The 22,240-nt window shown below is 38.1% G+C and overlaps 1 protein-coding gene across 2 annotated transcripts in view; it reads left to right on the top strand.

Moving 5' to 3' along the window:
- Positions 1-22,240, top strand: part of Ac13E (Adenylyl cyclase 13E) — a 52,781-nt gene that overhangs the window by 8,223 nt on the left and 22,318 nt on the right. For both annotated transcript variants that reach the window (XM_071670346.1, XM_071670345.1), the window contains 5 exons: positions 751-1,007; positions 2,178-2,403; positions 7,464-7,601; positions 10,995-11,186; positions 16,353-16,553. In XM_071670346.1, the coding sequence (XP_071526447.1) occupies positions 817-1,007; positions 2,178-2,403; positions 7,464-7,601; positions 10,995-11,186; positions 16,353-16,553 (948 nt within the window). In that variant the 5' untranslated portion in view covers positions 751-816. The remainder of the gene's footprint in view (positions 1-750; positions 1,008-2,177; positions 2,404-7,463; positions 7,602-10,994; positions 11,187-16,352; positions 16,554-22,240) is intronic.

Raw genomic sequence — 22,240 nt, 5'->3', positions numbered from 1 at the left:
TTTCATCTTTGTCAAAACTGATACCAGAGGTGGAGTCTAAGCAGAAAACTGATAGGCATCTATGCTATAAAATGAAAGATTAAAAGAAACTGGCAACCTGGTTGCTGCATCAGAAAGTCATGGACTGTTTTGAGCTGTGCATGGCTAAAAACTAACATGATGGATAGATTTATTGCTAAGGATAGCATGTTCTGGCTTTTCCTTTCATTGCATGCTTGATAAGAGACACCTAATTCTCATGTACCCAAGAGTGGTAGACCTCACACTTTTACGGCTTTGCTTCCTTTAAATCTGTGTGTTTACTTTGTTATTTATTTCTCTGATATTTTAAATTTGATGCTTTTTGTAAAAATGTGAACATAGTAGACCTAAGGAACATTAACAAAAACATTCAGATTAGTTTCATAATTTTCATGCATAATAATATAAAGTGTAGGGAGACTGAATAATACAAAACACCTATTGCAAAGAAAATTCTCAAGCATCTAAAGAATTGAATGGCACTAGTTTGATTTTTATGTCACTTATGATAGGGATCATCTGGGAACATAACATAGTTTGCTGATTTAACTTATTTTAGTCTGTGTCATCTGCATAATAATTTTTTTCATATTCTGCAAACCATATTTTCATCCATTCATATTTCACTCTCACTAACTATGCTACACTGCAGGCAACATCAGTTTTCCATGGAATTCCCTTCCAGGCATCAAAAAGTCATTGATTTACCTTAGTTTTTTTCCTTTTCAGAAATATTTACTACAGTCCTGTTATAGAAGAAATTTGTTTGGAGATTAGTGCAAACTAATTGTGAAAATGGTGTCTGGGAGTGGGGGCCATGGAGGGGGAACAGGAGGTAGAGGAGGAGGAGGAGTAATGGAGGAGGAGGAAGCCATCAGATTATCCCTCACTCCTCACTTGCATGCCCTTATGTTAGCCTCTCACCGACGCAACTCCTGTTGCCCCATGCTCTTTGAGAGGGCTGCCTCCACTTGGTGGGATCCCAGGCAAGGCTAAATTTGTTTCTTGATGAAATTATTGTTTTATATATTTGGTGATTTCTTGGAAAATGTGTAATGATAAACTGGATCATTTTGTTTAGTGTTGTAATATCTCATGAAACACACAGGTATATTATGTTAAGGTATGAATTTGTTCACAGCGAAAATCCTGGGAGCCTTGAAGAATGTATGGAAGTCGAGAACATTATCTCGGAAAGCAAAAATGGGTATGTTTGAAGGAATAGTGGTTCCAACAATGTTGTATGGTTGCGAGGCGTGGGCTATGGATAGAGTGGTGCGCAGGAGGATGGATGTGCTGGAAATGAGATGTTTGAGGACAATGTGTGGTGTGAGGTGGTTTGATCGAGTAAGTAACGTAAGGGTAAGAGAGATGTGTGGAAATAAAAAGAGCGTGGTTGAGAGAGCAGAAGAGGGTGTTTTGAAATGGTTTGGGCACATGGAGAGAATGAGTGAGGAAAGATTGACCAAGAGGATATATGTGTCGGAGGTGGAGGGAACGAGGAGAAGAGGGAGACCAAATTGGAGGTGGAAAGATGGAGTGAAAAAGATTTTGTGTGATCGGGGCCTGAACATGCAGGAGGGTGAAAGGAGGGCAAGGAATAGAGTGAATTGGAGCGATGTGGTATACTGGGGTTGACGTGCTGTCAGTGGATTGAATCAGGGCATGTGAAGCGTCTGGGGTAAACCATGGAAAGCTGTGTAGGTATGTATATTTGCATGTGTGGACGTATGTATATACATGTGTATGAGGGTGGGTTGGGCCATTTCCTTCGTCTGTTTCCTTGCGCTACCTCGCAAACGCGGGAGACAGCGACAAAGCAAAAAAAAAAAAAAAAAAAAATGAATTTGTTCACAGCTTTACATTCTAGATGGCTTATGAATGATGATAGTAGCTAGATGATTGTAGATATTGATATATGTTTGTGAGTTAGTTTGACAATGGTTGCAGTCAGATTGAAAGTGGTGTTCTGTGTAAAGATGTATAAAGTCATAAAGCAAGTTCCTGTAATGAAATTAGTTTTATTAAACTCCTTGGGTGTTCCTTTCATATGAATGGAAAACCCTGCATTGAAGTTATGGTTTTCCATTAGCACACTGATTTTCTCTTTTAGGTTTGACATTATATGTCTTTAATAGTATTGATTTCATTTTCAGATTTGATAGTGATATTCTTGAAGGACAGTACCAACGATCATCTTTACCAACCCAGACTCTACGATTTCAGTATGCACTAATTTACATCTTTGTGAGCAGTGTTACTTGGGCAATCTATTGGGCAGTCTTACGCACCTCTCACTGGCCCTTCTGTTTAGCTGTTGCAATAATACTTGCTGTTGCCTCTCTCGCACAACTTATATATACCCGATCCAAGAGTTACAAGGTAAGCACGAGGTCTAAGCATTTGTGAATGGTAGATTTTATATTTCAAGTAAATTTACATATTTCCCTTTTTCTTTCATGTAGTTCTTTCACATGCTGATGATCTTACTGTAAGTGAAGGAGTAGCACTCATAATTAATTATGACAGAGTCATGTTAATGCACACAAAAGCAACCACAGGTGCACTCTCACATATTAGGGTCTCTGAAAAAGGTTTCACCAGGAAATGGTTGTTTGTATGGATGAAATGAATGAGCTTATAATAATCCAGGAACAGTTCTCAAAACCTGGGAACATGCTATGTTAGTATCAGGGTTGGTTCCTTCAGCTGTTTGATGCTGTGGACCCCATTAATTACGCTTACATAATGCACCATTATGAGATGTGTGACTCATGTTTTTTCTTATAATTTTCCTCCATATATGCAATAACTTCCCATAGACCTGAAAGCAACCCTCCCAGTGCTCTCATGACACAAAATACAAACACAATTTGCATTGAACTGTTAAGTTACATTATTGCAGGAACTTAAGGAAAGTGTATCCATAAATACCCTTATCTATGATCATGGTGTTTTTCTTTCAGTAATTAATGATTTCAAGAACAGAAAGAGAAAATACCAAAATGTATTGCAGATAGTGATATGCCCAAGTGTATGAGAAAATGTTTTGCTACCCCTTTGTACCTTAGGATTTATCTGTTAGTACTTTTTTTTTGGAAAGGGGAAAGTGTTAACAGGCAGAGATGAAATGAAGAGAATAAGAATTATTTAATTTGTTTGATTTTAGGGTGGCAGATTTAGGGTGTTTGGGCTGGGGACTTATACAAAGTGAGAGGGTCATGACAAATTGTTCGGTGAAAAGAGAAAGAAGTGAAAGTCACGCATAAGATGAAATGTAGCAGGATGGCTGGACTGGATGGTATTGTAGTTGAATTTTCAAGAAAAAGGGCAACTGTTTTAATTGGTTTGTTAGGATTTTCATTTTATGTATGGATCAAGGTAAGGATTGGCAGAATTCCTACATTTCACCACTGTATAAAGGCAAGGGTGAAAAAGGTCAACATTAGAATAACAGAGGTAAGAGTTTGTTGAGTCTTCCTGATAAGTTGCATAGGAGAGTGGTGATTGAAATGGTAGTGGCATGCACAGAGCATCAGACCGGAAAGGAGCAGTGTGGTTTCAAGAGTGGTAGAGAATGTGGATCAGATATTTGCTTTGGAGAATATGTGTGAGAAATACTTAGAGAAACATAAGGATTTGCTTATGGGATTTAAAGACCTGGAGAAAGCATTTGATGGTAGTGATATAGATGCTTTGTAGAAGATGTTAGGAATATTTGGTATGGGAGGAAAGCTTTTTAAATCAGTGAAGAGTTTTTATCACATGAGCAATGCATGCATGGGAGTAGTTTGAGAGGGGAGTGAGTGGTTCCAGATAATGTTTGATCTGCAGCAGGAGTGTATGATGTCACCATGGTGTTTAATTTGTTTATGCTTGGGTTGGTGTAGGAGGTAACTGCAAAGAACTTTGAGAGAGGATCGGTTGAGGATAGGAGGGCCTGGGAGGTAAGTCAGTTGTGTGCTGATAACATGACACTGGTGGCAGATTGGAGCAAGAAACTGCAAAAGTTGGTGTATGATTTTGGGAGAGTACATAAAAGGAGAAAATTGAGAGTAAACGTGAATAAAAGTAAGGTTATGAGGTTTATTAGTAAAGAAAGGTAGGTTATTTGGAATGTGAGTTTACCTGGAGAGAACTTGGAGGAAGTGGAGTATTTTAGATACTTAGGGATGGATGTGGCAGCGAATGGAACCATGGGAACTGAAGTGAATCATAGGGTGAATGGCAGGGTGAAGGGCCTAGGAGATCAAGGAATGTGTGGAAATGGAGGTCACTATTTGGGCGGGTGAAGATAGGCATGTTTGAAGGTGAAATAGTACCGACAGTGTTGTATGAATACAAGGGATGGTCTTTTGGTGAGAATGTATGGAAGAGGGTGAATGTGTTTTTAATGAAAAGGTTGAGGACAGTTTGTAGTCTAAGGAGGGTTGATTGTTTAAGAAATGATAGGATAAGAGAGAGGTGTGTTAATAAGAAGGGCATTGTTCCTACTTGCCTATCAGTATCTATGATAAGATTTAACCAAAATGGCAGGTTTGGCATGAAATGCTCATTACACATCTTGCTTGCTGAAAATGACTATTTTCCTCAGTTGCCACCTGCATTATATAGTTATTGATTTTTGGTTCATCTGTTACTGATTTCCAAGTACTCTTTTAAGTGTTTCCATAATTGTTAAATGGATGTTTCTTATTTCATCTGGCAGCATGATGAATAATTGTTCTAGTTTCCTGGATGGGCTGTAATGTATTTTTGTAGTATATTTATTTTTGGTATGTTTCATAATATTTTTGAAGACTTTCTTTGATAGCTTGAAATTGTTGCCATATGTATATTATTCTTTATTGTTCTCTTCTCTCTAGGCTTTATAATTGCAGTTCTTTAGCCTCTCTTAGTAATGCATATATTTCATTCCCTCAGTTTTGCTTGTGAAGTGAATAATTTCTCTCATACTTTTTTTTTTTTTTTTTGTGGTGACCATACAATGCAGAAGTATTCAGTTTGCTTCTTAGAGGTACATTAAACAAATAAGTTAAACTGTTTCATCAGTGGGTATCCATCTTTTGTAGCGAAAGTTCTCAGAACCACATCATCATTTGACTTGATAACATTATCTTCTCAGTATACTCTCTGAAATGTAGTTTTTCATTTTTTTTTTTTTTTTTTTTTATACCTCGTCGCTGTCTCCCGCGGTTGCGAGGTAGCGCAAGGAAACAGACGAAAGAAATGGCCCAACCCCCCCCATACACATGTACATACACACGTCCACACATGCAAATATACATACCTACACAGCTTTCCATGGTTTACCCCGGACGCTTCACATGCCTTGATTCAATCCACTGACAGCACGTCAACCCCTGTATACCACATCGCTCCAATTCACTCTATTCCTTGCCCTCCTTTCACCCTCCTGCATGTTCAGGCCCCGATCACACAAAATCCTTTTCACTCCATCTTTCCACCTCCAATTTGGTCTCCCTCTTCTCCTCGTTCCCTCCACCTCCGACACATATATCCTCTTGGTCAATCTTTCCTCACTCATTCTCTCCATGTGCCCAAACCATTTCAAAACACCCTCTTGTGCTCTCTCAACCACGCTCTTTTTATTTCCACACATCTCTCTTACCCTTACGTTACTTACTCGATCAAACCACCTCACACCACACATTGTCCTCAAACATCTCATTTCCAGCACATCCATCCTCCTGCGCACAACTCTATCCATAGCCCACGCCTCGCAACCATACAACATTGTTGGAACCACTATTCCTTCAAACATACCCATTTTTGCTTTCCGAGATAATGTTCTCGACTTCCACACATTTTTCAAGGCTCCCAAAATTTTCGCCCCCTCCCCCACCCTATGATCCACTTCCGCTTCCATGGTTCCATCCGCTGACAGATCTACTCCCAGATATCTAAAACACTTCACTTCCTCCAGTTTTTCTCCATTCAAACTCACCTCCCAATTGACTTGACCCTCAACCCTACTGTACCTAATAACCTTGCTCTTATTCACATTTACTCTTAACTTTCTTCTTCCACACACTTTACCAAACTCCGTCACCAGCTTCTGCAGTTTCTCACATGAATCCGCCACCAGCGCTGTATCATCAGCGAACAACAACTGACTCACTTCCCAAGCTCTCTCATCCCCAACAGACTTCATACTTGCCCCTCTTTCCAAGACTCTTGCATTTACCTCCCTAACAACCCCATCCATAAACAAATTAAACAACCATGGAGACATCACACACCCCTGCCGCAAACCTACATTCACTGAGAACCAATCACTTTCCTCTCTTCCTACACGTACACATACCTTACATCCTCGATAAAAACTTTTCACTGCTTCTAACAACTTGCCTCCCACACCATATATTCTTAATACCTTCCACAGAGCATCTCTATCAACTCTATCATATGCCTTCTCCAGATCCATAAATGCTACATACAAATCCATTTGCTTTTCTAAGTATTTCTCACATACATTCTTCAAAGCAAACACCTGATCCACACATCCTCTACCACTTCTGAAACCACACTGCTCTTCCCCAATCTGATGCTCTGTACATGCCTTCACCCTCTCAATCAATACCCTCCCATATAATTTACCAGGAATACTCAACAAACTTATACCTCTGTAATTTGAGCACTCACTCTTATCCCCTTTGCCTTTGTACAATGGCACTATGCACGCATTCCGCCAATCCTCAGGCACCTCACCATGAGTCATACATACATTAAATAACCTTACCAACCAGTCAACAATACAGTCACCCCCTTTTTTAATAAATTCCACTGTAATACCATCCAAACCTAAATCTTTTACATTTACTTGTCCCAGTTTCTATCATTTCCTTGTAGGGTTTTTATATGATACCAATAATGAATCCTGCCATGTCAGATAACTTATATGCTCATATTTATCTTCATTAAATTCCGTCAGGTTCACTTCTGCCCATTTGTATAATGTATCTTAAATTTTTTGCATTCCCATTAGGTCAGTCTCTGATCCATTCATTTAGTTTACTCTGGTTTCATCTGCTGATCTCCTTACAGTGCTTTTCTTTACTTTATTTCTATTGTGTACATTTGTGTATGGTTGTTGAGTCTCTTGAATGAATATCTACCAGTTTCATATTTCCTGTTATTGTTGAAGGGATAGAATCTTCTTGAATACACATGATATTTGGGGGGAAGGAGGAATTGGCATTTGAAACTCATTGATGCTCATAAGGCTTTGCTTGCAGTGAAATATTTCATTACTTAAACCTATGTTTTTCTTGTTTCAAAAAATCCTACTACAGTAAAAGCAAAACACATTTTAATGTTAATTTTTGTTAGGTTTGAATTTCCATCATAGTTCATTATATAAGTGTGAGAACAGTATTCATGGTATTTTATTTAAGGTTCAAAATTACTTCTTCTGGTAGGGTCATCAGTTGGTGGTATCAGTTGTCATGTCCATATCCCTGATGTTGGTGAGCCTTTTGCCGTATTCTTTACATCAGCCGCCCATAGAGATAGCTCCTGGTCTCACACCTGTGGCCATGTTTGCCATATGTATTGAAGTAAGTGCATGCCTGTACTTCTGTCATATTGTAAACTATTAACAACTTTTGCAAGATGAGTTATTTTTTATGAAATTTGAATTTATGGTTGTTCATGCTTTTGTATAACAATTTAGTATGAAAAAATTTGACTAATGGTTTCAGTGTTTTATGTTTTACATAATTTCAATCCTATTTCTTTGTTATATGAAATGTGCTGCTTTACCATATGTGTTGCAGTCATGTGCAGAGAATATATGTTCTTATATAGATTTTATTTTGTAGTTTTTGGTGTAAGTAGGATGTCACTTTGAGGTTTGCCTGGAAGGTACCCTGAATTTGAAGCAATACAGTACATGTTACATGGAATTGCTTATATTTTGATTGGATGATTAATTGCTCCATGTTGGATGTGACTGCTTTGATTAGATAGGACTATAAGCATTTATAATAGGAACATTTGCAGAAAATAATTTGCTTGGAAAAGCCGTCAATGGACTGAACCAGGGCATCTGAAACGTCTGGGGTAAACCGTGGAAAGGTCTGTGGGGCCTGGATGTGTATAGGGAGCTGTGGTTTCACTGCATTACACACGACAGCTAGAGTGTGAATGAATGTGGCCTTTTTTGTATGTTTTCGTGGCGCTACCTCGCTCAAGCAGGGGGTAGTGATGCTGTTTCCTTTGGGACGGGGTAGTGACAGGAATGGATGAAGGCAAGCAAGTATGAATATGTACATGTGTATATATGCATATGTCTGTATGTGTATGTATATGTATAAATATACCTGTGTATATGAGTGGATGGGCCATTCTTCATCCATTTCCTGGCGCTCCCTCTCTTTTACTGACGACCTTACTTCTTCACATTTCTCGTGCCACATGCATCTTTTGCTTAAGCCATCACTACTTCCCTAAATATATCCCATTCCTCACCCACTCCTCTCATTTCATTTGCTCTCTCCTTTTGCCATTCTACACTCAATCTCTCTTGGTATTTCCTCACACAAGTCTCCTTTGTGAGCTCACTTACTCTCAACACACTCTTCTTCCCAACATTCACTCTTTTTTTTTTTTTTGAAATCCTCTACAAATCTTCACCTTCACCTCCACAACAAAGTGATCAGATATCCCTTCAGCTACCCCTCTCAGCACATAAACATCCAAAAGTCTCTCTTTTATGCACCTATCATTTAAGACGTCATCCAATAATGCCCTTTGACCATTTCTCCTACTCACATACATATACTTTTGTATATCTCATTTTTTGAACCAGGTATTCCCAATCATCAGTCTTTTTTCAGGACACAAATTTGCTCCCAGATATCTAAAACATTTCGCTTCCTCCAATTTTTCTCCATTAAAACTTACATCCCGATTAACTTGTCCCTCAACCCTACTTAACCTAATAACCTTGCTCTTATTCATATTTACTCTCAACTTTCTCCTTTCACACACTTTGTCCAAACTCAGTCACCAACCTGTGCAGTTCCTCACTCGAATTAGCCACCAGAGCTGTATCATCGGCGAACAACAACTGACACTTCCCAGGCCCTCTCATCCCCAACAGACTGCATACTTGCCCCTCTTTCCAAAACTCTAGCACTTACCTCCCTAACCACCCCATCCATAAGCAAATTAAACAATCATGGGGACATCACACACCCCTGCCACAGACTGACTTTCACTGGGAACCAATCACTCTCCTCTCTTTCTACTTGTACACATGCTTTACATCCTTGATAAAAACTTTCCACTGCTTCTACCAGCTTACTTCCCACACCATATACTCTTAAAACCTTTCACAAAGCATCTCTATCAACCCTATCATATGCCTTCTCCAGATCCATAAATGCTACATACAAATCCATCAGTGTTTGTAAGTATTTCTCCTTCACATTCTTCAAAGCAAGCACCTGATCCACACATCCTGTACCACTTTTGAAACCACACTGCTCTTCCCCAATCTGACATTCTATACATACCTTCTCCCCCTCAATCAGTACCCTCCTATATAATTTTCTGCAAATACTCATACTTATGCCTCTGTAGTGTGAACACTCACCTTTGTACAGTTGCACACAATGCATGCATTCCACTAGGAAAATGAAACACAATAAGTTCCCAAGTGCTCTTTCGTATAATGATCACGCAGTCAGGGGAGGTACAAGAATGAGATGGGAGATGTAGAACAATCAGTTGATATGCAAGGAAGAGATGCAGCTAAGACGCCATTGGTAAACAAGCAAACATATGTAAAGGTGTAGTGTTTGCCGGTTTTGTCAAATCCAGTTGTTCCAAATTGTCCAAAAAGGTTTATCATTGTCGTTAACAATTTGTTAAATGATAATGATATACATATTACTAAAGCAGGAAAGACTAACACTTAAGGTAATTATGGATAAAGTTAATTATTTATTGAAAATTAATTATCTTTTATTTACTGGAGTAATGCTAATTTAGTTGTTAACTGTATCTCCTTTTCCACGAGAAATGTCATTGAAACTGTTATTAAATGCACAAAGAATTTTAACAATGTTAGTGAAGGTCTATACAAACTGAATAGCTTTGTTGTCAGCAAAATTTGTAAGCAGTTCCCTTTCCTGTCCACATAATAAGAATTTTATAACAGGCATGTTGCCAAACCCAAACAACATCTACCCGAAAACCATCATATGACCATATGGTAATGCTTTTTTACCAATGATGTCTTAGCTACGTTTCCTCCTCGTATATTAATTGATTGTTCTACATCTTCTATCTCATTCTTGTATCTCCCCTGATGATGTGATCTTTGCACATGAGTGCACTTGGGAATATTACATAGGAGCCCATAGAAGTACTGCAGTAGTTGCCAGTGGCAAGTTAAGGGAAGGCACTAAAGACTAAGAAGAGGCATGGGAGTTTCACTAGGTACAGAGACTCTTTTGGTTTGGCAGTCCCCTTAAAGGATTTTCTGGAGGGAACAGGCATCAGGTAATAAATAGGAGGTACATAGGCAGCACTTTCTCCTCTGCAGTAAGGATGGGAGATTTGAAGTATGCATTGTTAGAATTTTCTGCTTATGTTAACATGGTACCTGGAATTATTAGCGAAGTGTAAGTTGACTGAACAAAAATGGTAGAAAGATTGTGTAGAAAAAAATTGAGAGAGATGTGTGCTGTTTTGTGTTTTAATTTGTGTTACTTGATACTTCATTTTGCCTCAAAGCATAAACATACATTATTTAATGTTCTTAAGGCCACAAGGTTGAAATGTATGATATACAAAGACTGTAAGATATAAGGATGAAAGAAATGATATTTTAATGGAGCATCCTCTTTAATCAGAGCAGTGCTTATATTTGATATGAATTGATATACATTTAGTGATCATAGTGATAATATTAATGTAATTCTCATTTCCTTTTTTTATAGGTATTACTTCTCATCTACACAGTGATCCCCTTGCCACTTTATCTGGCATTGATCATGACAACACTCTACTCAATTACCTTCGAACTGCTCAACGGGTTTATCATAGATCATAAGGCTGTTTTGGTTTTTGTAAGAATAGGCCTGCACATCTGTATCCATCTTATCGGTGCACACATTATGATAATGACACAGGTAGGAGTATTATTGTTACTCATATTTAATTGAATCATTTTTTTTTTTTTTTTTCCAAAAGAAGGAACAGAGGGGGCCAGGTGAGGATATTCCAAAAAAGGCCCAGTCCTCTGTTCTTAACGCTACCTCGCTAACGCGGGAAATGGCGAATAGTTTAAAAGAAAAAGATTTAATTGAATATCGTGATTCAATGTTAAATGGTAGCTTTGGGATTGACATATAATGAAGTGTTTAAATGTAATTTCTTTGATGTGCATGTGTGTGCACAAACAAATACTACTCATTACATGCTCATTAAACCTAAGGATGTTGAATCATATAGGAATAATCCAATAAAGATATCATGATTGCTGCTTGCATTAAGATCATTTGTTTCAAAAAATGTCTGATTCTAGGTTAAGTGTGTCTTCTGGTTTTTTATCTTATAGAGTAGCTCCAAGAAGCTCTGACCAAGCCACAAAACTTGTTGGTGCTTTAGTAGAAAAACTGTCTTTGAAGAATAACAGAATTGAGGGATAGACATTTCTGCTTCTGGCCTCCTTATCTCAATTATAGTTGAGCATAAACTGAATTTTACTTGAACCCCATCATTGGATTGCTACACGACCAGCCACAGTATAACCAACCTCAGTATAAGGTCTACGTTTCATGCTGAATACAAATCTAGGGTTGAAATAATGTTTAGGGGTCATTAAGGCCTGTAATTAATGATAACTTACAAGAAGATCTTGTCATTGTTTGTTTCTCATTTATCAGGTATGTGTTGGCAAAGGGAAGCATTATGAGATTTTTTCGTTGATTATTTCATACTTACATATGCTTCATTATGTTATATTACTTTTTTAAAAGAAAAAGATATTTGTTTCAAAAGATATCCTGAAATGTTACCTGCAGTTTTTAATCTTTTTCATAGGATACTAGACTTGCTTGAAAACCACAGTATAAGGAATATTTTTCATGCTGAATACAAATCTTGGGTTGAGATATTGTTAGGGGGTCATTATTTTTTTCATATTTAACAGAATCTGTCAGTTAGATGAAGCATTATGAGTTATTTTTTATGATTTTTTAAAGTATAGAAACGTTTTATTGCAGTTTTAAAAGAATTTTTTTGGGGGTAAAGAAATCTAAAGTATTTATTGGTGCAATTTTTGTGTTTTTTTGGAGCACGTTAGATTTGCTTGAAAACCTTAGTAGAAGGACTATTTTTCATGCTGAAAATGAATCTGGGGTTAAAATATTGTTTGGGGGTCATTAACCCCTGTAATTAATGATTACCCTTAAGAAGATTTTTCAGATAGAGGCAGCATTATGAGATTATTTCTATGATTATTTAAAGTACAGAATTGTTTCATTGTGTAATATTACTGCTTTTAAAGAAAATTTTGGGCTAAAAATACTCAGAACCTGCAATTTTTGGTATTTTTTGGAGGTTACTAAATTTGCATGAAAACCTCAGTATAAGGACAATTTTTCATGCTAAATACAAATCTGGGGTTGAAGTATTGTTTAAGGGTTATTAACGCCTGAAATTAATGATTACCTATTGGACAATTGTATCATTATTTTGTATTTATTAGGTATCTGTCATTTAGAGGAAGCATTATGAGATTTTTCTGTAATTTTTTCACATATAGAAATGTTTCAGTATCTTATATTACAGTTTACGAAAAAATGTTTTCAGGCTATTATGTATTTTGAACTATTACCTGTAATTTTGTGTATTTTTTGGAAGGTACTAGATTTGCTTGAAAACTTCAGTCATTACAAGGACTGTTTTTCATGCTGGATACAAATCTGGGATTGAAACATTGTTTTGGTGTTGTTTAGTTCTGTAATTAATGATTCCTTTTAAGAGATCGTGTTATTTGTTTCATATTTATCAGGTATCTGTCAGCCGAGGGAATCATCATGAGAATTTTTCTAGTATTATTTCATTTATTGAAATGTTTCATCAAGTTCTCTTTCAGTTTTAGAAAAAAAAAATTTGTGGGGCTAAAAAATATCCAGAACTATTACCTGCAATTTTTAATATTTTTCCAAGGGTACTAGATTTCCTTGAAAACCTCAATTGTGGAACCATATTTCATGCTGAATGCAAATCTGGGATCGAAATATTGTTATGTAGTTATTAAATCCTGTAATCAAGGATTAATTATAAGATAATCATGTCAACATTCGTTCTGTATTTATCAGATATCTATCGGCAAGAGGATGCATTATGAGATATTTTCTATGATTGTTTAAAGTATAGAAATGTTTTCTTGAAGTTTTCTATGATAATTTAAAGTATAGAAATGTTTTGTTATGCTATATTACAGTTTTAAAAGAAAAGTTTTTGGCTGATGAATACCTTTAACTATTTATTTATTTATTTGTCGCTATCTCCCGCATCAGTGAGGTAGCGCAAGGAAACAAACGAAAGAATGGCCCAACCCACCCACATACACAAATATGTACATACATGCCCACACATGCACATATACATACCTATACATTTCAACGTGTACATACATTTACATACGCAGACATATACATATATACACATGTACATATTCATGCTTGCTGCCTTCATCCATTCCCGTTGCCACCCTGCCACACATGAAATGACACCCCTCTCCCCCACGCGTGTGCGAGGTAACGCTAGGAAAAGGCAACAGAGGCCACATTTGTTCACACTCAGTCTCCAGCTGTCATGTGTAATGCACCGAAACCACAGCTCCCTTTCCACATCTAGGTCCCACAAAACTTTCCATGGTTTACCCCAGACGCTTCACATGTCCTGATTCAATCCATTGACAGCATGTCTATCCTGGTATGCCACATTGTTCCAATTCACTCTATTCCTTGCACGCCTTTCACTTTCCTGTAGCTTCAGGCCCCGATCGCTCAAAATCTTTTGCTCCATTCTTCCACCTCCAATTTGGTCTCCCACTTCTTGTCGTTCCCTTCACCTCTGACACATATACCCTCTTTGTCAATCTTTCCACCCTCATTCTGTCCATGTGACCAAACCATTTCAATACACCCTCTTCTGCTTTCTCAACTACACTCTTTTTATTACCACCATGAACCGTACATACATTGAATATCCTCACCAACCAGTCAACAACAGTCACCACCTTTTTTAATAAATTGCTCTGCAATACCATCCAAACCCACCGCTTGCCGGCTGTCGTCTTCCGCAAAGCTTTTACTACCTCTTCTATGCGTACTAAACCATTCTACCTGACTCTCTCACTACACACACTATCTTGACCAAAACACCCTATATCTGCCACTCTATCATCAAACACATTTAACAAACCTTCAAAATACTCACTCCATCTCCTTCTCACATCACCACTACTTGTTCGTACTCCCCATTAGTCCCCTTTACCTATGTTTCCATATGTTCTCTTGTCTTACACACTTTATTTACCTCCTTCCAGAACATCTTTTTATTCTCCCTAAATTTAACGATACTCTCTCACCCCAGCTCTCATTTGCCCTCTTTTTCACCTCTTGCACCTTTCTCTTGACCTCCTGTATTTTCTTTTTATAATTTTTTTTTTTTTTTTTTTTTTTTTTTTTTTTTTGGAGCATACTAGATTTGCTTGAAAACCTTAGTATAAGGATTATTTTTCATGCTGAATACAAATCTGGTTTTGAAATATTTTGAGGGACGTTAACGCCTGCTTTTTTAGTTACCTCTAAGACGTGTCATCAATCATTTTATATTTATCAGGTATCTGTGATTATTTAAAGTATAAAAATGTTCCATTATATTATATTACAGTTTTAAAAGACATTTTTTTTCTTTTTTTTTTGAGCTAAAAACTACCCTGAACCTACAATTTTTGATATTTTTTGAAGGGTACTAGATTTGCTGTAAAATCTCAGTATAAGGGCTATTTTTCATGCTGAATATGAATCTGGGGTTGAAATATTGTTTGGGGGTCATTATTGCCTGTAATTAAGGATTACATTTAAAAAGATTATTATTCGTTTTGTATTCATCATATATGTGTCGGTTTGAGAGGTCATTGATGGATAATGCTAATGGATCTGAGGAGGAAGAGAGCCAAGTATTTTAGGAAGAGCTTTGTGGGTGCACCTTTAATTTTTATGTGAGGGGCCAAATATTAGTGATGGTTGATTTGAATATATGGATGGGTGACAAGGCGGTAGAGAGTTGATTGGGGGCATAAGGTATCTAGTGTTGTGAATGAAGATTGTGAACAGCTTGTGAAACTGTTTGCTAATAAAAGACTGGTAATTGAGAATACCTGGTTTGAAGTAGGGAAATATGATATGTGGATTATTGGGCTTGATGGTAAGTGGACATTATTGGATTATGTATTAATTGATTGGCATACTAGAGAGATATTTTTGGATGTAAATATGTTGAGGGGCAGATGCTGGGATGTCTGATCATCTCTTGTTGGAGGCAAGGGTGGAAATTTGTTGAGGCTTTTGGTAAAAGGAAATGATATGGATGGGAAGAGGTTTGTGAAAGTAAGGAAACCTAAAAATGGGGCATGTGTGAGCAGATACCTGGAGAGATTGGGTGAAGAATGGCATGTGATAGTAAATTTAGCAAGGGGAGTGGATCAGGAATGCCAAGTAGTCAGGGTAACAGTGCTTACATATTTAAGAGAAGTATGTGGTATCCTTAAAGTGGAATAAGGACAGTGAGAATGGTGGATAATGAGTGGTGGGATGAAGAAAAAGAATCATTAATGAAATAGAAGAGAGATATATGAAAGTTTCCTGCAGAGAAGGAATGCAAGTGATTGAGTGATGTTCATAGAAAGTGTCAGGTGTTTAGGAGGAAGGTTCAGAGGCTCAAAAACAGGGCATATGTGAGTTTGGGTGGGAGGGCATCACCAGATTTGTAGATGAATAAGAAAATGCTTTGAAGAAGGTTAATAGTGTGAAGAGAATGAGAGGAAAGATGGGAGCAGGTGGGGAACTGGTAACAGGTAAGTAAGAGGTGAAGGGAGATGGAGTGAGCATTCTGAGTAATTGCTTGCCATTCCCATCTCGGTAAGGTTGTGACAGGAACAGTTGACTGTACCTTTGAGGGAGAATCAACACTTGGCTTTGTTGTCTAAACCCAATTTTAGAAAGTTGATGGAAGATGAGAAATTTTCACACAGTGAAGTGTATGCATTCCTCCAACAGGTCCGAATGCGTGGCACCTTCATGAGCATTGGACAGTCCTTATTAGTACGACGGCAATTAGAACTTGAGAAGGCATTAAAAGAAAAAATGATTCACTCTGTTATGCCACCTAAAGTTGCAGACTGGCTCATGAAGGAAACTTTGGCTGATGAGTATGAAGACTCTCTCATTTATAGAGAAGATGGTGCTATACTCAGAAAGGTAAGAGATAAATAATAATTTTTTATTATTATTTTCTCATGCTCCATATACTTATGATGAAAGTTAGTAAATAAAAGTGTGTATTTGTATAGTGATTTGATTTGTAGTTGAATTATTTTTTTATGAATTCTCTTTATAATGCCAGCTTATCTTGTCAACAAATATACTGTTACATCTTTGGTTAACTTTTTAGTGGCCCTTCTTATTCAAACTCATTGTATGATACAGTTGTTTTGGCAACTTTTAAGTTGGAATTATGCAGGATGGAAATTAAAGAAATTGGATAATGTTTTCACTGAGAGTTATTCTCAGTTTGTCCTAAAGAGATTATCAGGCTTCTCCCAATAGAAGTACTGCTGTCGGCAAGGCTATGTTAGTGTCAGTAGACAAAAAGAAGGAAAGTTTTGTAAGGGAACTAGTTGCTCTTAAGAAGTCCCTTATTTTACCAGTTTTTGAACTGAGTTTATCCATGAGGTTGCAGGAGCCGTACAAAATGAGATACTGGGTTGCAATGATGACAGTATAATAAAACCTTTGATTTACAAAATATTTGCTCTGGGAGTAGGCTGTTTCGGTTCAAAAATCTTTTGTACATTGAAGATATTTTTTGACATATTAAATAATATGAAATTGTAATACACCCATCCCTTGCTGTATTAGGGATTATGTTCTGCAAAAACCTCATGCAAAGAAAAATCACTTGTAGCAAACTAATAAGCATACTGAGAAAAATGGGATGTGTGCAGCAGCTTCATGATCAGCATCGGTAGATTCTACCTTTACCTTCTTGTTATGTAGTTTCTAATGTTGATTATACCTACTGCACCATCCCTTACTTGCTTTAGATGGCTCTGGTTTAGCTACATTATCTTCTTTACATAAAAGTACATAAATCTTAAGAGCTTAGGCTAGTGTTGAAGATTGTTGAGGCTGCTTTTCCTCTTCGTCTCATGCTGTATGTATATAAGTGCATTTTCTCCATTTTTTTCCATAAGTGGATTTCTAACCCTTGTGGTTACATTGGTGGATAGTGGACCACAGCACTTCAAATTTTCTCAGAATTCTTCATGCAAGAGTGCCTAGGTGGTGATTCTAATTCACAAGCCTCAGCACATGATAGGACTTCTAGATTTGTTACTAATGTCAGAGAGGTTCTCTTCCATGTAATTGCTGGGTTTGGGGTAGATGTTGCTGGATGTTTAGATGCTTTAGTGATAATACAAACAGCGGGTTACAGGGAAATCAGATTAGCAAGTATACCTGAATTGCACAAGGAGCACAGATTTGCACACATCAGTGGTAACTGCAAGACTAATCTGATGACAGGAACGTGGGGCACCCCACCAAGGACCCACATTTATTCCACCCACCAACCCTCACTGAAGTTTTGGTGTACTTTCTACCCTGCTGACAATCCCTCACTAGCACCAGGGTGTCACAAGATATGTAGCTTCATTTTTAGGGATAGAGAGGTTCTCTTTCACTACTGATTCTAGGGTTGAAAAAGATGTTGCTGAATGTTTGGATGCCACATAAACAAACAAACAGTGGGTTGCTGGAAAATCACATGAGCAGGAATACCCAAAACACATAATCACTGCCAGGGATGTGGCAGGTTCCATCCAGGACCCACACTTACTCCACCTACCAGTCCTCACAGAAGTTTTGGTGCACTTTCCACTGCACACACCCTCATAGTAGCGAATTCTGACCACACACAAATAGGGAGTGGTAGAAATAGTAAAATTGTATGTAGGCATCCTGCATAAAGCGAGGACTGGGTATCTTACACTTTTATTTCCTATTTGTAAATGTTTTTCATAGAGGGAATATTAATATATGTAAGCAAATAAGCATTACTAAATGCCTTGATCTTCTGCTGCTTGGTGGTGTCATAAATAGTTGTCATGCCAACACTGAAGTCCTTCATAAGTGTTGCCTTGGACTCGCCCTTAGCAAGCCTCTTGCCCATCTCCATCTTTTTTTCAAGGCTTTGAACATTCCTCTTGCACTCTGTATGAGAAGTGTATAAATTCAAGAAGCTGTCAGGCAATTGCTGATGATGCTTAAAAGGTGCCATTGTCCACAATAGTAATGAAGGGTGAACAAAATATGCTAATGTGCAAGACCAGCTCACAGCACCACACCAGACAGCACATGGGAGAAGGTAAACAATCCCCAGCACCATAAAACATATGGTGGTGAGTACATCAACCACTGCAGTGCAATGTGTGTGTGTGTGTGTGTGTGTGTGTGTGTGTGTGTGTGTGTGTGTGTGTGTGTGTATTTGTGTGATTGGAAATGTTTTTATGTATATTTCTTAGTTGCTTGAATTTTTGCTGATAATTTTTTTTTTCCCAAAAGAAGAAACAGAGAAGGGTGCCAGGTGAGGATATTCCCTCAAAGGCCCAGTCCTCATCCTCTGTTCTTAATGCTACCTCGCTAATGCAGGAAATGGCGATTAGTATAAGAAAAAAAAAAAAGATTAGGGTTGTCAACCAAATTGACAACTCTTATGTTGTTTTGAATATTTCATTGTCTTGAATTATGGATAACTGTGGTTTTACTGTAATGTGTACTTCCTGGCCCAGGAGTACCTTTAAGCTTTATGAGGCTCCTGTAGTGCTCAGGAAGCTGGCCACATCCAACAGTTGGGATCGTAAGTCATAAAGTATAATAATGTGTCAGAATCGATGTGCAGAGAGTGCAGGGCAATTAAGTAGAAAATGCTTGAAGTCATCATTGTGGTAGTTACATCATGGGCATGAAGGGTCTTAGGATATGTTGAATCAGTATTCGTGGTGTTGAAGGATTGGGTGAAGTCCAGAGGATAGACCGGATAGTGTGACTCATGTTTGTCTGGAAAATGTGGGCTCTGATAGGTGAATGTCTGGTGGGTTGGAGTTTAAGACTGAGTTGGGAGAGGGGTTGTTTGTGCTTTTCAGGTAATTTCAGTGCATATGTGTTTTGTCAGTGTTATATTTGTTGGAGATGGGGATATATATATATATATATATATATATATATATATATATATATATATATATATATATATATATATATATATATATATTTATTTATTCATTCACTTATTATGCTTTGTCGCGTGTTAGCGAGGTAGCGCAAGGAAACAGACGAAAGAAATGGCCCAACCCACCCACATACACATGTATATACATACACGTCCACCCATGCAAATATACATACCTGTATGTCTCAATGTACACATATATATACACACACAGACATATACATATATACACATGTACATAATTCATACTGTCTGCTTTTATTCATTCCTATCGCCACCTCGCCACACATGGAATAACAACCCCCCTCCCTCCTCATGTGTGCGAGGTAGCGCTAGGAAAAGACAACAAAGGCTCCATTCGTTCACACTCAGTCTCTAGCTGTCATGTAATGATGCAGCGAAACCATAGCTCCCTTTCCACATCCAGGCCCCACAGAACTTTCCATGGTTTGCCCCAGACGCTTCACATGCCCTGGTTCAATCCATTGACAGCACGTCGACCCCGGTATACCACATCGTTCCAATTCACTCTATTCCTTGCACGCCTTTCACCCTCCTGCTTGTTCAGGCCCAGATCACTAAAAATCTTTTTCACTCCATCTTTCCACCTCCAATTTGGTCTCCCACTTGTCCTCGTTCCCTCCACCTCTGACACATGTATCCTCTTGGTCAATCTTTCCTCACTCATTCTCTCCATGTGACCAAACCATTTCAAAACACCCTCTTCTGCTCTCTCAACCATACTCTTTTTATTTCCACACATCTCTCTTACCCTTACATTACTTACTCGATCAAACCACCTCACACCACATATTGTCCTCAAACATCTCATTTCCAGCACATCCACCCTCCTGTGCACAACTCTAGCCATAGCCCACGCCTCGCAACCATACAACATTGTTGGGACCACTATTCCTTCAAACATACCCATTTTTGCTTTTCGAGGTAATGTTCTCGACTTCCAAACATTCTTCAAGGCTCCCAGAATTTTCGCCCCTTCCCCCACCCTATGATTCACTTCCACTTCCATGGTTCCATCCACTGCCAGGTCCACTCCCAGATATCTAAAACACTTTACTTCCTCCAGTTTTTCTCCATTTAAACTTACCTCCCAATTGACTTGACCCTCAACCCTACTGTACCTAATAACCTTGCTCTTATTCACATTTACTCTTAACTTTCTTCTTTCACACACTTTACCAAACTCAGTCACCAGCTTCTGCAGTTTCTCACATGAATCAGCCACCAGCGCTGTATCATCAGCGAAGAACAACTGACTCACTTTCCAAGCTCTCTCATCCACAACAGACTACATACTTGCCCCTCTTTCCAAAACTCTTGCATTCATCTCCCTAATAACCCCATCCGTAAACAAATTAAACAACCATGGAGACATCACACATATATATATATATTTATTATGCTTGATCGCCTGCCTCCAACATCAGCGAGGTAGTTCCAGGAAACAGACAAAGAATGGCCCATCCACTCATATAAGCTTACATATGTTTATATGTGGAGAAACGGTTAGAAAAACAGGGTTGAAAGGTCATTACTATTTTTATGTGTTTTGTTACTGTTGTTTTCTTTGGGCAGCGTTGGAGAGGGGATCTAAAGGTTGCTGAAGTGTGAAGGAGGGATAAGTTTTTTATTTGTACTTGAAGTTTGATGGTTGGTTAAGGAGTGATTTGAATGAGAAGGGACCAGGACTTTTGCAGAGAACTGAACACTGAGAATATTGAAGTGAGATTGTGTTGGAGGTATTTTTGTTTTGTTGTGCAAATGTTGAATGTTTGCAGTTGCTAGGCAGCTAGTCAGTGTTCTGAGTGCTTTTTTTTTTTGTGTGTGGTTTGTTGCTTTGTTATATTTGTTCTTGACAGGTGGGTGACCAGGCAGGTGAGGTGTAGTTTAGGGTGGAGCAGACGAATTGTTTGTAGAGGATACTAAGGGATTCTTTTTCTGCAACTCTAGTACCGGTAAGTGATCCTAGGGCATTTAGTTTGTTTATGGCCTTTTTGCAGGTGTTTGTAGCTTGGGGAGTGAATGTCATGTATATGTCCTATGGGGTACTCAGTATGGTTGGAAGTTTATTTCGTGAGAAAGTTTGACCATTCAGCTTTTGTCTGTGAGGGATTATGAGGTTATGATAGATTTTTGTGCCATGCAGACGTTGTGACCAAAGTCAACTAGTGTTTTAATTGCATGATGTTGTTATGCATGTTTGTTGCTGTTTGGCAGTGTCGGTGCTGCAACATGATTATGAAATCATATGCTTATGAGAGAACCTTCACACTGTGGTCTGCAGATGATGAGAGGTCATACAGGGAGGCATCACAGAGGTTTTGAGATAGAACTGCTCTTTGGGATCTCAAGTGTATAATGTTAGGATTTTGGAGGTGAAGCAGAGGTAGTTGAGCCTGGAAGATGAATCATTTACTGTTTGCAAATGATGTGACTTTGGTAGTAGACTAAAGAGCAAAACTCCAGAAGCTGGTATCTAAGTTTGGGGGAGTGTGTGGGTGGAGGAAGTTGAGTGTTGATTTGAACAAAAGTAAAATAATGAGGTTTAGCTGGGGGCAAGATGGGATTGGTTGAGCTTGAGTTGTGTGAGGTAAATCTTGAGGAGGTGGAGTGCTTTATGCTCCTGTGAGTGGAT

The sequence above is a fragment of the Panulirus ornatus genome, chromosome 15, assembly GCF_036320965.1.
Source record: "Panulirus ornatus isolate Po-2019 chromosome 15, ASM3632096v1, whole genome shotgun sequence".
Taxonomy (NCBI): domain Eukaryota; kingdom Metazoa; phylum Arthropoda; class Malacostraca; order Decapoda; family Palinuridae; genus Panulirus; species Panulirus ornatus.
This window is presented reverse-complemented; position numbering and strand designations above follow the sequence as displayed.